The 14285-nt window shown below is 46.0% G+C and overlaps 1 protein-coding gene across 1 annotated transcript in view; it reads left to right on the top strand.

Annotated features, from left to right (window-relative positions):
* Positions 1–11088: 11088 nt before the first annotated feature.
* The window catches only part of HTR6 (5-hydroxytryptamine receptor 6), a 306006-nt gene continuing 302809 nt past the window's right edge, over positions 11089–14285 (top strand). Inside the window, exon 1 of the mRNA XM_069610382.1 lies at positions 11089–13071. Coding sequence (XP_069466483.1) covers positions 12349–13071 — 723 coding nt within the window. The 5' untranslated portion in view covers positions 11089–12348. The remainder of the gene's footprint in view (positions 13072–14285) is intronic.

Raw genomic sequence — 14285 nt, 5'->3', positions numbered from 1 at the left:
TTGCGGCGCGTATAGCAACTGCCCACCAGAGCGGTCAAGGGAGTGAAAGCGTGACTTGAGCACTCCGAATGTGCGCTCCACTATGCCCCGGGTTGCAATATGGGCTGTGTTGTATCTTACTTCGGGTGGTGTGGTGGGGTTCCGAATTGGCGTCATCATGTGGGTGCTCAGAGGGTAGGCACTGTCCCCTGGGGAGGTGATGATGGGTATCATTAGTGGGGTTGTGACATTACTCAGTATCTGACATGCATGCATGTGCAGAGGCATTTATACTCACCAAGCAGCCATGTATCGCCATGCCGCCCAGCTTCTAGGTCCCGGTTTAGGGGTGACATTCTGAAAATGAAACTGTCATGGGTGGACCCTGGAGAGTTGGCATATACTGAGGTGATGATTCCCTTGGCATCACATGCTACCTGCACGTTGATGGAATGCCAGTGCTTGCAGTCTCTAGAGATGTGCTCAGTTGCCCTGGGAGGACGTAGAGCCACATGGGTGCAATCAATGGCACCTAGCACTTTGGGGAAGTGTGCCACCCTGTAAAAGTCCTGGACAGCAGCCTGCCTTTCTGCAGGTGTTCTGGGTATGTATATGTGCCTGTGGACTGAAGAGCGTGCAGTCATGATGGCCAACACCTGGTGTCGGCAGCGTGACTGTGTGGCCTGTGACACCCCCCACCCCACTCTGGCACTTGTCCGCTGAAATGAACCAGTGACTGAGAAGTGCAGTACATTGAGCACCTTTTCCAAGGGGCTCAGTGCTTGGGAGCAGAGGGTGGGTGATGTGAGGTCATCCTCCCACTCACTCACTAGGTCGAGTATTATGTGTGGTGCAAACCTGCACCTCCCATACATACACCTGGTCATCAGGCATCCCAAAAAGGCTGGCCCTGTGTGTAAAAATTCTGGGCCTGGCTATCCTCCTTCTCCGGCGGTGTCCCACGGCCACTGCTGCAAGGAATGGTATATTCATCGTAGCGTCTGAGCTTGTTTGTTGTTTGTGCACACTTTTATGCTGCGTGGGGCCTGCTTCCTGCTGGCGTACGTGTTTCCGGATTAGCACGTCTTTTTTGGCGCACGCGTTTCCCCTGTTCGATTCCATGAATAAGTGTTGTAGGCGCGCGTGTGGGCGTTCCGCGCATTTACCTCCTGTACTTCCCCCGTAATGCCCACATTTTCACGCGTTGTTCCCCATTCCGCGTGTTACGCCCCGTGTTCCGCCCACTTTTGTTGTGTGCGCCGCGCTATGTGCGCTTTCGCTGTGCGCGTAGTGCACGCCGTTTGATGACGTGTGTGCCCGCGTGCGCCACGCAGGATTTTAGCGCACATCCCAGGATTTACTGGCGCACGGACTTCCATGAATCGATGTGTGCCGCTTTTGCACGCTTGCGCTGCGATTTTCGCGCTTGCGCTGCGATTCGCACGCTTTCGCGGCGATTTTCGGTGCACATTAATTCCATGAATCGGCCTGTAAGTGTTTTTCCATAATTATATTGTTATTTCTTCCATCTTCTAATATTATGATTTTTTAGATAGGTGTGTGTGTAAAAAAACAATTAGATAGCAGACAGGTTTGGAAATGACAGTTGATCATAGCAGATGGAAAAAAATCACAATAAGTTCATTTTATAGGCTATACAGGTTAAGTGGCAGTTGCTCTGTTTATATTCGTTTTTAGAGTTGTACATGTACTGTGCAGAAAATATGCATACCTGTAGTTTGTATTCATGCATGTGGATATGCATGCAGCTGCAAGTAGAAATCTTGGAGACTTGTACAGTAGTTTTTGTAGTAGGTGCTGTCCAATGATATGAGACTTGTACTCAGAGTGATCTACAGAACATTTGAAGGGCTGAAGTCTGATGATGGAGTTAGATGTAGAGGTCTTGGATGTGATTGGTGGATGGTTGTGTGACTGGTTAGCTGTATCCAATGAGGGAATGGCACAGAGAGTGAAGTGGAAATGGCAGAAGGGCTGTCCAAGTTATGATATGTCTGCAGACATGGCGGTAGTCCGCGGACACCACGTATTACATACAGGGATTTTGGGGTGGAGAGGCATGCACATGAGAATGAGCAGAGCAATTGATTGTTCAGTAAAGTTTAGTGGGTGTGTTGTGTAAGGAGAGAGTTTGTCAGAAAGTCTTTTTTCCTGAGAGAAGAACAGTTAGCTATGGCTGTGTGTTTCAGAAAACAGATTGCCTGGATTTTGGGAGACTCATGGATACATTGGTTGGAGGTGCATGCACAACGCTGTGGAGTAGCTGCGGATCTTGGATTCCCTCATGTGCAAATGCACTGGCATGGAGTGCGTGGAATGAAGTGGCTGGACTTGGTACCTCTCTGCTAGTTTGGAGACAGAGCTTCATCCAGACATAATTATAATTCATTTTGGAGGGAACAGTTTATGACATGTGTCAGGAATTTCTTTGCAATTTGCGATGAAAGAAGGACTTGGGAAGGTCATGAACATGTTTCCAAATTCCCAAGTAATATTTTCTCGTATTGCGCAGAGACAAATGTGGCTGCGTTCTTCTTCATTTGGTCCACAAATGGAGAAAGCAAAGCGGAATGTTAATAAGGCTGTTTATGCCTTTCTAAGAGATGTTGGCATGTCCTCTTTCCACAATGAAAATATTATATTTCGTAGCACATACATTTTTCGCAGAGATGGAGTTCATCTTACTTATGCTGGTAATCAGATTTTCTGAGAAATGTACAAAATGCATTGCGTCCTTTTGTGGAATTACAACCATCCATTTTGCAGTAGGTGTTGACTATTTCCACAAAAAACACCACCAAAAGACTCTTTTCATAGCCACCACTTCCTCCCAGAGAAAAGTGCAATGATTTTGATAGGGCAGCCCCCCAAAATTTTAGATGTTCGCGAACTGTCCGCGGACTTCTAATAGAAAAATGCACAGGACCCTGCTCCATTTATTTGTCACTTCTATTTTTAGGCTGTGAAAGGCGGCTCTAAAAAAGCCTTTTTTGGGGGGATTTTTGTTGTTTTATATTTCTAATGGTTTTTTACATACGACACATGAGGAGAGGAGGGGAAAGGAGGGTAAGGGGGACACCAACCACGGGGATAAGAAAGGGCAGGTCGAGAGAGGAAGATGTAGGGTGGGTCTTACTTAGGTAGTGGGCAGGTCTTCTCGTGCTCTGAGACCGTAGTCTCGAAAGCACTTCGAAGTCTCTCCCCCCTGCAGAGTACTGCATCGCAGTACATACACAAAACTGTGACCCTCGAAAGGTAAGGGTCATCAGCATTGTGAATGGCCTGTGAGGCAGCTGGAGGGATGCGCTCTCCTACAGGAATGTCTCTTGTGGTGAGAGGAGCGGAAAGGGAGGATGTAGTAGAGGAACTCAACCTACTACGCTCCTCACAAGGTACAACCTTTGCGAACGGCCCCACTGTGGAACAACCTTAGGTGTTGCTTCATAGTTGTCGCACCAAAGCTGTACGAAACAAGCCTCCCGCGACTCAGCACCATTTTGCACTGGTTGCAGGTGACCTTGTTCGCACGCGCCTTGGGTACGTTACCATGAATGGTAAATAACCGCCACACCCAAGACTCACAGCGAGTGCTGGTAGTAGAGACTTCCACTACCTCATCCTCGTCATCCTCTTCATCCTCCTCTACATCCTCACCCCTGTTCCCCTCTTCAGGCCCTTGGGGAAGTGGTGGTGGTGGAGGGGGTGGGGGTGGTCCTGAGGCAGATGTAGCACCAGGTTGAAGTACAGCAACCATGGATGCAATCTGGTTTCAAGATGCAACAGGAAAGGCAGCAAAAGCAGGTCAATCTTCAATGGTAGAAAGACAGAATGAAGATGAGCTCTGGGGTGTGGCCTTTTATAGGGGTGCAGGTGCGGTCTGCGGACACCCACACTGTCCGCGGACAAATCGAACACCCCAAAAAGGCTCAAAAAGTTCAAAAAAGTATGTAGATAGTCAGGGTCATTGTCTGGGACATGTGCTATGGTGAATTTTTACTATAAAATACTGTGGGTTGCCTGAAAAGGTACTTATAAAATGTTTGGGGACCCGGACAGTGTCCGCAATTCAGGACACACGCTCAGCGTGGGTGCGGTCACATGATGGCGTCACGAACATGTCCACGAAGGGAACGGGTGTCCGCAGGACACCAAATGCATGGGAACGGTTATGCGCATGCGCGCGGATGTTCTACGGACAGTGTTCGGGTCCTGAAACTAATTAAAAGTGAGACCGACAGTTACGGACAGGCGTGATGTTCGTAGGACTTATGGGTGTGGTGCGCATCTGCATAGATATTCTACGGACAGTGTTCGGGTCCTGAAATTAATTAGAAGTGTGACACAAGTGAGACAAACAGTTACATACACCGTGTGTGTTCTTAGAACAGTTTCAACTTGCCTGCGAACAGTAAGGACAGGTATAGTGTCCTTAGGACACCTCCATATTCATTTGATTACGGACATCCCAGACACAGCGTGTGTTCTAAGAACAGTTCCATTTTGTTTGCGGACAGTACGGACAGGTATAGTGTCCTTAGGACACCCCCATTTTGGTTAATTGCGGACATCCCGGACACCGCTGTGTTCTTAGACCAGTTTCAACTTGCCTGCGAACAGTACGGACAGGCATAGTTTTCTAAGGACACCTCCATTTTGGTTAATTGCGGACATTATCGGACACCGAGTGTGTTCTAAGAACAGTTCCATTTTGCTTTCGGACAGTACGGACAGGTATACTGTCCTTAGGACACCCCCATTTTGGTTAATTGCAGACATCCCAGACACCGAGTGTGTTCTTAGAACAGTTTCAACCTGACTGCAGACATTACGGACAGGTAGGGTGTCCTTAGGACACCCCCATTTTGGTTAATTGCGGACATCCCGGACACCCGCACTGTCCGCGGACACCCCAACTGCCTTTTTTTGAAAAAAAACAAAAAAAAGAACTGAATTAAAACACATATAATATTTTTGTTTTATTATATATAGATGTACAATTTATGAAAGAGAAGGGGAAGCAGAAACTGACACAAACACGGGAATTGCGGGTTTCAAGTGGATGGATAGGAGGAGATGAAGTGATGGAAGTCTCATCAAAACGTTTTTCTTAGTGGAGAGTGTTTGGGGATAATTGACTGGGATATGGAGAGGGGAGACAGGTACATGTGGGACAATGGTATTTAATGTTTTCTTTTATGTGGTCCTCCACAAAATTTTTCAAATGGTTGAAATTTGCCATGAGCACGTCCATTTTTTCTTCCATGTGCTGGAGAGTCTTTTCCAATGTATCTTTTGGTGTACTATTTTTAATGTTTGTATAGTCTGTTAAAAATATATATATATATATATGTTAAGTGTACATAAAGTAATGCTTATTAATTTGGTTATATAGAGAAGTGTCTATCATTAGTATCACTATCTTCAGACATTTCCTCACATGGGAAATTCTCCTCAAGTCATTCTAAAGTACTGGACATTTCTGTGAAAAAAAATTATGTATTACTTTTATTATCTAATACAGAAATTTTAGAAATATATATAAAAAATGAAGTATACTTACTAGCTTCTGGTAAGTTGTGTTCTTACTGGTCTGTAGATCTGCTGTTGCTCCTAGTTGTGCAGTTTATGTGAGGTAATTATGTTGGAAGCCTATCTTTCATCTTTTGGTATATTCCATTTTAGTACACATGGTATTTAAATGGATAGTTGATGTGTTAGATATATAGGTTCCACTTCTTATTTATTACTACATATAATGTGTTTGTGTGCTGGTTTTTGAACTTGTGCATTGTTCATATGGCATGATATAACAATTTAAGATACCCCCTGAATGTTTGGGTAGTGTTGCTGTTGTCCGGGTCCGTCCGCGGATATACGCACAGTCCGCGGACATCAAAATCACTAGCTGGGGGTTCAGTATGTTCTATGTTACATGTATATAAAGTCAGAGACATTATGGTTAAGTTGTGCTCCTAATAACCTATGAAATTCAGTAAAAACACCTTGTTAAAGGGAAGTTATGGTTAAGTTGCGCTACCAAAAACCTATGAAATTCAGAAAAAAAAACTTTGTTAAAGGGACGATATGGTTCCAAGTAAAACGGAAAAACCCCTGAAATTCGCCAGTTATGGTAAACTAAGCAACCATAACTCGCGCCACCAACGTGCACTGCTAAGACTAACACCCAGGACATCAAAGATGACATCACAAATGTCATTGATGACATCACTGATGACATCACATGTCTGGCTCCCCCTTTTTTCCTTTACTGACATATCTAGGCCACATGGATTTCTTCAGTAACGGTCAGGAACTAAAAATTTAAAAGGTACTATATTTGTAGACTTATCCTTCAAGTATGTTCTTACAGTAATTCCCTTAGGGTCCAGTCACATCATATGAAACATATACATAGGGGAAGACACAAGCTTGAAAGACAGCAATGCTTTCTGTGCATGAAGATAATCAGTAGGGTTATCAGCACTTTCTGATAGTTCTGTTGTTTTTTTTGATTACTGTACTTTCCCTGTATATGCTCATATTTGTATACATTGTACTCACACTACTTTCCTTAGGGTCGTATCACATCATATAATACATATACATAGGGGAAATAGCAGCTTTGAAACAGAGCAATCATTTCTCTGCATTAAGATAATCAGTTAGGTTAGGAACACTTTCTGCTTCTACTTCTGCTTTTTTGCTTACTTCACTTTCCCTGAATATACTTATATTTGTATGTGTTGTTGTCTCTTTGTGTTTTGTCTGTAATAATGCAATTATGTAGAGAGTGGGTTTCATTAGCTACTTATTACATGTTTCACAGTACGCGAAACTCTACTATGATGTCATCTTTGATGTCCTGGGTGTTACTCTTAGCAGTGCATAGCGGTGGTATGAGTTATGGTTGCTTAGCTTACCATAACTGGTGAATTTCAAGTGTTTTTCGGTTTTACTTCGAACCATAATGTCCCGTTAACAAAGTTTTTTTAGTGAATTTAATATGTTTTTAGTAGCGCAACTTAACCATAACATCCCGTTAACAACGTTTTTTTTGTGAATTTAATATGTTTTAGTAGCGCAACTTAACCATAACATCCCTTTAACAAAGTTATCTTGTCCGCAGAGCGTACAGGGAAGTGTGACTGCGGAGCAGACATAGATATTACTAATTTTTTGAGACATACTTTTTGGTCGTTTTAAAGAAAACTACAAGAAAATTCACAGTGGACCATATACTTTTTTTGCAAAGTTTGTTGAGGATTTGTCCGGGGGAGCGAAGTTATAAGCCACCCAAAAAGTGCTCTTCCTATGGAGACAGCAACTTAACCATAACTGCACAGCCACTACCGTGGCTGTGTTATATATATATATATATTCTGTTGAATCCGTGACTTGAATGAAACTCTGCTAATACTACTCCCTCGGTACCTAAACACTAAACACCCCTGTATCTGCATTTGCACTTCTCACTCCTGTATCCCTGGGCCGCTGTTCAGCAGCAGAAGCACTTTCTAATTTTAATTTTGGGTCATAGATAGCAGTGTCACCTGGTTTGGAAAAATAATTGGTATAGAATGCATGTAAAGAAAGGGGTGACATTTTGGAAGCAGAATAAGTCTGCAGGTGTCCTTATGTGTTCATATTTGGCTCAGGTGGCATTTTAACACCACCACAAGTATTGGGTCAAAGGTCATGTTTTAGCACCACCATTTGTTGTGGTGGCTCTTTAGGCTCACACTTACTTTTGGTTCATAGTTGGTGCTTTAACATCTCCATGGGAGGTTATATATTGTTGGCTCACACGCGGTGATTTTGACTGATAGTGGCTTATATTCTGACTTTAGAGGTGTCCCACACAGGCTAAGCTGTTCTCTTTAGCAAAGCCAAAACTGGTTGCTTTGCTAATGTTTCCCTGCTGTTGACCTGTCTCAACCTGCTCCAATAGCAATACTTCTGTGTCCTGCCTAATTTAAGAGCCCATGTCTCTGTCAGTTATGCCCATCCTTTCCCTTGTTCCTGTGCCCCCCTACCAGTGATTGTCCAACTCCTGGCCTTCAGGGCGGCATTCATGTCGGAGTTTCAGGATAGCCCTCATTAATATTCATGAGATCAATTTGCATATAATGATTCCAAATTTATGCACATTTCTGCTCATGAACATTAATGAGGTATGTCCGGAAGACCCATCAGGTTTCCAGCCCGCAAGGGCTCGAGTTGGACTAGACAAGCACTGGATAGCCTAATATGGGAGGACCGGTTTGTTACAGTTAGAACCTATGTAGTGTGTGCAGTTGTTTTAGCTTTGAAAGTCACAATTGCAAAGGTGTCCATTGAAAAGTCTATGAAGAGTTCAGGTTTTTGTGTATTTGTACTTGTGTTATATGGGTAACCAAATGACACATGATAAAGGCAGATATTAGGTATCTGCTGTATTTGATTGTTATGTCAGAAATCAATGTGTGGTCTCCTTTTGCTAACTTTGATCATTCCCTCGTCTTTGTGCTTGTTTTCTGGTGCCATGAATGTGTTTTTGCCAAGAGTGAATCTTTTTCCAAATCCTCACTGAAGGCTGCAACTCATTTCTGGTGTGTTGCCCGTAATAGCCCATAAGGCTACCTGGGCAGGGGCACTCACAAAGTACCGTATTTTGTCACCGTGTGAGTTTCTCACTAAGAAGGTGTGATGGCTCAGGGGCTGATGGCACGTATGTACTTTTTTCATGGTTGTTGTATTGCTGTGTAGCCTTTTCCTCCCATTAGCAGTCACTTGCTCCCTGAAAAGAAGCAACATTTTCACCAAGTCATTTTTAAGTACTGGGAGCGGCCATTTTCTTTGCTGCGGTTATACAGAGGGGCTAGCCATTTTGGCTATTGAGCTCTGATTCAGAGCTTACAAAGCCTACCTTGGTTGAATGGAATCCAGTTAAGGCTGGGTGAGGTTCTCCAAGCCACCCCAAACCACATCAATATGTGTGCCCGTGGAAGTGGAGTGTGGCTCCAAAGCTGAAACTTGCACTTCAGTGCACTGCACTGAACGTTACCTTAAACAGTAGGCAAATTTGTTTGGGCGTTGGATCGTGGGTGCAAGGGGGCGTGGCCGTGGGATTTGTGGGGCGGTGGGCAGGTCTTCGACCGCTACATATACCGGGACTTAACTGTTGAAATGACTAACCTTGAGATAACAGAATTATATAATGTTCTTCAGTAGGTCATTAACTGTGATCATCGTCTCTTTCCTGAAGTCAGCACCACAGTAACAGTCTGCTTAATTTAGTACAGTTTGAGAATCATTGTCATCCACATTCATGCATACCTGCGGGTGTCCAGTCATTTGATCGAATAGAAAGGATCAAATGACAAAAAGTTTGAGTCAAAAGGAACGAAAAACAATTTTTTCGAATGCATTTCTTGTTATGTTTCCTTTTCTTTATTTGATATAGTTTAAAAAATGTTTTTTTAAAAGAAAACGGGGGCTTGGGGGAGGAACCACCCCATAAAAAATGTTTTAAAAATGCATTCGACCATTTTTTTTCTCGGTCCTTTTGACTTGAAAAAATGGCATTCGATCCTTTGTATTTCAATCCTTTAACCTATAACCATACCTGCGCATGGCAGGTTTTTTGCTAAACATTTACACAGGGAACATTATCCTAACTGTTGGAAGCTGCTCCTATAAAAGTTTGCCTTTTTAGACTGCCTCGCAGCGGCCTCTAACGTGTGGGACTATGCACACATTGGGGGCAGAGGATAGGGGAGTTTGCATCTGGAAAGGAGTGAAATGGATAGTTACAGAACATGGTGGCCTGTGGTCTGGTCTTCAGGCACACCACAGAAATGGATGAACTGCAAAAATGGGAGTGGGAGTGACTTAAAAGGCAGGCGCCCACAGGCCACTCTCAAAGAATAAAGATGTCCCCACTCTCGTGCATGTTACCCCAGTGAGGTAAGTGGTCTTGTCATGCTCCCTTCTGCCAGTAATGTTGGCCTTTTTGTGGGTGGCTCTGTAAAACTGGCAGGTGGGGTGGCGAGTGTTAGTTCGATACAGAGGCATATGCATACAGCTGTTTTTATTTATTTAATTTATTTTTATGCTTATATAGCACGCCAAGCCCAAAGGCATCGGTGCGCTTTCTTACAGAGAAAAGTTACACTTGTTGCAGAACCTTTGGCTCTCCAGATGTTTTGGACTACAACTTCCATCAGCCTCAGCTAGCCTTTTTAAGGAGGGATCATGGGATTTTTAGTCCAAAACATCTGGAGGTTGCAGACCCCTGGTCTAACGTATGTACTTTATTCCCTTTAGGGCAGGGGCAGTTCCTGGATCTCCACACCCAACGCCAACCCCTTTGCCAATCTTGCCATTCTCTATAGTCCGTGTATCAGATGTCTTGGCAGATTGGATGCCATTGCACGGTCCCTATTGGTCCTGGGAGAGGGGAAGAGACAGAAGTCCCAATGTTGGGAAGAAGAGCTCTGGAAGGGAGATTGAAAAGAGATAAGAAGGGGAGGAAGAGGAAGGAAGAAGAGTGCCTGATAGAGGAAGGAAGACACAAGAAAAGTGTGTGTGTGAGAGAGAGAGAGAGAGAGAGAGAGAGAGAGAGAGAGAGAGAGAGAGAGAGAGAGAGAGAGAGAATGGGAAGAACCGAGATGCAAGATTGAGGGTGAGATAAAAAAAAAAGAGAGGGAGTGAGAAAAGAGAAGAGGAGACTGGTGTGAAGGAGAAGAGAGGTGAGAGGGAAAAGGACAGAGAGGGAATGAAGGGAGAAGGAAAGCAGCAGTGGAGTGAGGATAATGCTGAGCGTGGGGGCGACGGGAGAGGGCGAGTGTGTGAGGGAGAAGAGAAAAAGCAAATGTATGTATAAAAATAAGACTGGTTGGGAGAGAAACGATTCGAGGTGGCAAAAGGTGCGATATCGTAAGCGCGTTACATACCCAACTAAGACAATTAAGAACTAAAAAACAAACAATTCCTGTAACCGCGCCTGTGTGAGCGCTTTAATAATGCTAAATAAATAAAAAAATATTGAGTAGAACGGGAGTGACTAAGAGGAACAAGAGATACCAAGAAAAGCTGTGAAGCAAATAAGAATGGGGGCCGCAAGGGAAACGGTGAGATGGGGCTGTAGAAAGATCTAGGAAAGACCACTGTGAGTTATAGAAGACATAAGGGTCGGGGGCGATTATCTTCTTATGGTAACAAAACAAAAAAAAATGTGAGCGGAAGAATTCAAATGTGGAGGGCTGACGATACCAGAGCGGGAGAATTGACAGGGTGAAGAGAAATGCGCTTGTTTACGGGAGAGAAAGAGAATGGGTTGGAGGCAGAGGGACGGTTTGGGAGAAAGTGTGAGGAGAGGCGGACACTGAAGAAAGGAAGGACGGAGATTGGGCCGGTAGCAGATGGATTGGAGGGGACAGGGAGGGGCGCGGGTTGCCAAAGCCCCTCCCTGCGAGCCAAGGCTCGGGGTTGGCAAACGCTAGAGGGACCCGCGTGTGATTACGCATCCCTCCTTGCAAGAGTGCAGCTGGAAGCAACGGCTTCTGCGCGCGGAGGAGAGGGAAGGGGGCGTCGATGGTAAGGAGGGAAGAAGAGAGACGCCGAAAGAGGAGTGAGTGAGTGAGTGAGGAGGGAAACAGAGAGGGACAATAGAGGGGTGGGGGCAGATGGTGAGCAGGGGTGGAGGACAGAACAGGTGCCGCGTATATTGAGGTAGAGCGAGACGAACATGAGACCAGAAGGGCACAGACCGGCGTATCAGAGACAACATAGCGTCGATGGTGAAACAGTGAAAAAAAGCACGAGGGAAGACAGGACACGGTGAAAGAGGCAGACAGAAAGAGTTAATATACAAGAGAACGTAAGAGCGGTGGAAGACTCAAGAGAGATATGCCAATTCGGTAAAGATGGAGAGGTGGGGAGTATGTAAAGGTGCATTGAAGGGGTGAAGAAAAAAGTGGATGAGAGGGGGAAAGATTGAGGGAAGTGGGAGGAAAGCAGACACAGTGGAATAGAGATGGAAGGAACGATTGAGTAGCGATAGGGGGGTCAAAGGCGTAGGGAGAGGGGATAGGAGGCATATAGACACAGGTGAGAGAGACTGGGCGATTGGGAGGGCTGTGGAGAAAAAAGGATGGGCAGGTGAGAATGTGAATGCGAGGGGACAATGGTAGGAGGCGAGATAATACGAAAAGAGAGACAAAAGGAGAGGAGGGCAGCGAGGACATCCATCAAGGGAAAAGACAGAAAGGTGAAGACCCCGGTGGTCCCCAGACCTCTGCTGCCCCTTCTGTTCCGGCTGCTTAGGACCCTTTTAGGCTTTCTCAATTCCTCAGCCCATCACCCCAAATGGAACAGCCTCTGGGGCGGAACAGTAGTGTTGGGGCGGAGGGCAGGGCCTCCCTAGGAGGTAACCGTTGGCTGGCGGCCTTCCTCTGCTTCATCATCGTCCTCACCACGGCGGGAAACTCGCTGCTCATCGCCCTCATCTTCACTCAGCGCTCCCTGAGGAACACCTCCAACTTCTTTCTGGTGTCGCTCTTCGCCGCCGACCTGCTGGTGGGGCTTGTGGTGATGCCTCCAGCCATGCTAAACCAGCTGTGTGGCCGCTGGGTGCTGGAGCGCCCCTTTTGTTCCCTCTGGCACTCCTTTGATGTCATGTGCTGCAGTGCCTCCATCCTCAATCTGTGCGCCATCAGCCTGGACCGCTACCTACTCATTCTTTGCCCTTTACAGTACAAGCTGCGCATGGGCCCGCGTCGCGCGCTCTGCCTCATCCTTGCCGCCTGGAGCCTGGCTGCCCTTGCCTCCTTTCTACCCATCACCATGGACTGGCATGAGCTGGAGTTTGATGTGAGGACAACCAATAACACTTCCACGCGAGCTCAGGATCAGTGCCGCCTACTGGTTAGCCTTCCATATGCCCTCGTGGCCTCCTGCTTGACCTTCTTCCTGCCCTCAGTGGCTATCTCGTTCACCTACTGCAGGATTTTGCTGGCTGCTAAAAAGCAAGCAGTACAGGTGGCAGCACTGACCGCCAACATGACCAGCAGCGGGGAAGAGCATTCTCAGGTAAGGTGGGGGTCAATTTTCTAAAAGTTTTTGAGTGTGCTAATATTAATTTAGTTTCCAAACTTCACTTTCTAAGCCCTTGGTTCCGCATTGAAGCTATTGTGGGGTGTGACACTGAGGTGATATTATTGGTTATTTATAACGCCCTTAATACCCAGAGGTTTCTAAGCGCGGACCTGGGGATCGAACCTGTGTTGCTCCGCGAGGTCTTGCTTCCAAGGCGAGCACGTTGCCCCTGAGCTATCCTCCACAAGACATGTCTTATTTAGTCAAAAACCTGCTCTCGGTGCTGGCTCTAGAGTGGTTGCTGACCAAGCCGAAAACATTCCAGAGTAGTGCCCACAAACTTCCACTCACCTCGCCACATGGTAACAGCTGACAGATGATCCCAAGAGGATGCAGTGTGGACCCAGCCCAGGGAACACGCCAACTTCTTTAATTTGTGTGGTTTTTCTGCCAAGGGAATCCATTTGCCATCTTTATGAACATTGAGTTCCTCATCATTGACCCACCAAGACCTTCTGTGGCAATCATTGTCCCTGGTCACCTTCTGTTGAGCGCCCATCAGGAGAGGCAGTTTGAAGGGCATGCTGCACCATTCATGCATGTGATGTATTTTGACAAGCCCCTGTTTGTGGACTTGTCTCATAGTGTTCATGCACGCGCCTTTTCTCTTCACTATGGCCGCAACTTGCGGTCTTTCTATCCTTAGTGGAGTCCACAATACGTGCATCAGAATGATAGAGTGTATGAATGTGGAGATTGGCACGGGCGCACTCAGTTGATGTGTGCCGTTGTACCGAGGTTAAGCAGAAATGTGCCCGTTTTCATTTCATTTGAGGATGCTTGCTCCTTCTGCAGCCAATGGCATCAATTAGTGGCTCCCCACAGCGGGTGCTCTTCCAGTGGCCATGCCATCAAAGGCCTCCTTAATGACAGTGGCCCTCCTATTGGCTAGTTCTTGGTTTCTGGCCATCTCTGGAAACGTTGTCTTTTTCTTGTCTCGCAAGATGTGTCTTCACTGCTGGGTCAACCTGCAACCATGAATAATCTGCGTCCTGAGCTCTTTCGACTCACAGGTGCTCGCGAGGTGCCTTACCCACCCAAGGAACGTTCCAAGGGTTTTGACTTTTTGTTGCCGGGCCTGTCCCAGTTCAAGTGTTATAAAGACAGGATGCACCTGTGGATGGAAGTCTGCAGTGAGGGCCATTGAT

Source organism: Ambystoma mexicanum, chromosome 8, assembly GCF_040938575.1.
Source record: "Ambystoma mexicanum isolate Mex_15411 chromosome 8, UKY_AmexF1_1, whole genome shotgun sequence".
NCBI classification, from domain to species: Eukaryota; Metazoa; Chordata; class Amphibia; order Caudata; family Ambystomatidae; genus Ambystoma; species Ambystoma mexicanum.
The sequence above is the reverse complement of the archived record's forward strand: the minus strand, read 5'-3'. Positions and strand labels throughout refer to the sequence as shown.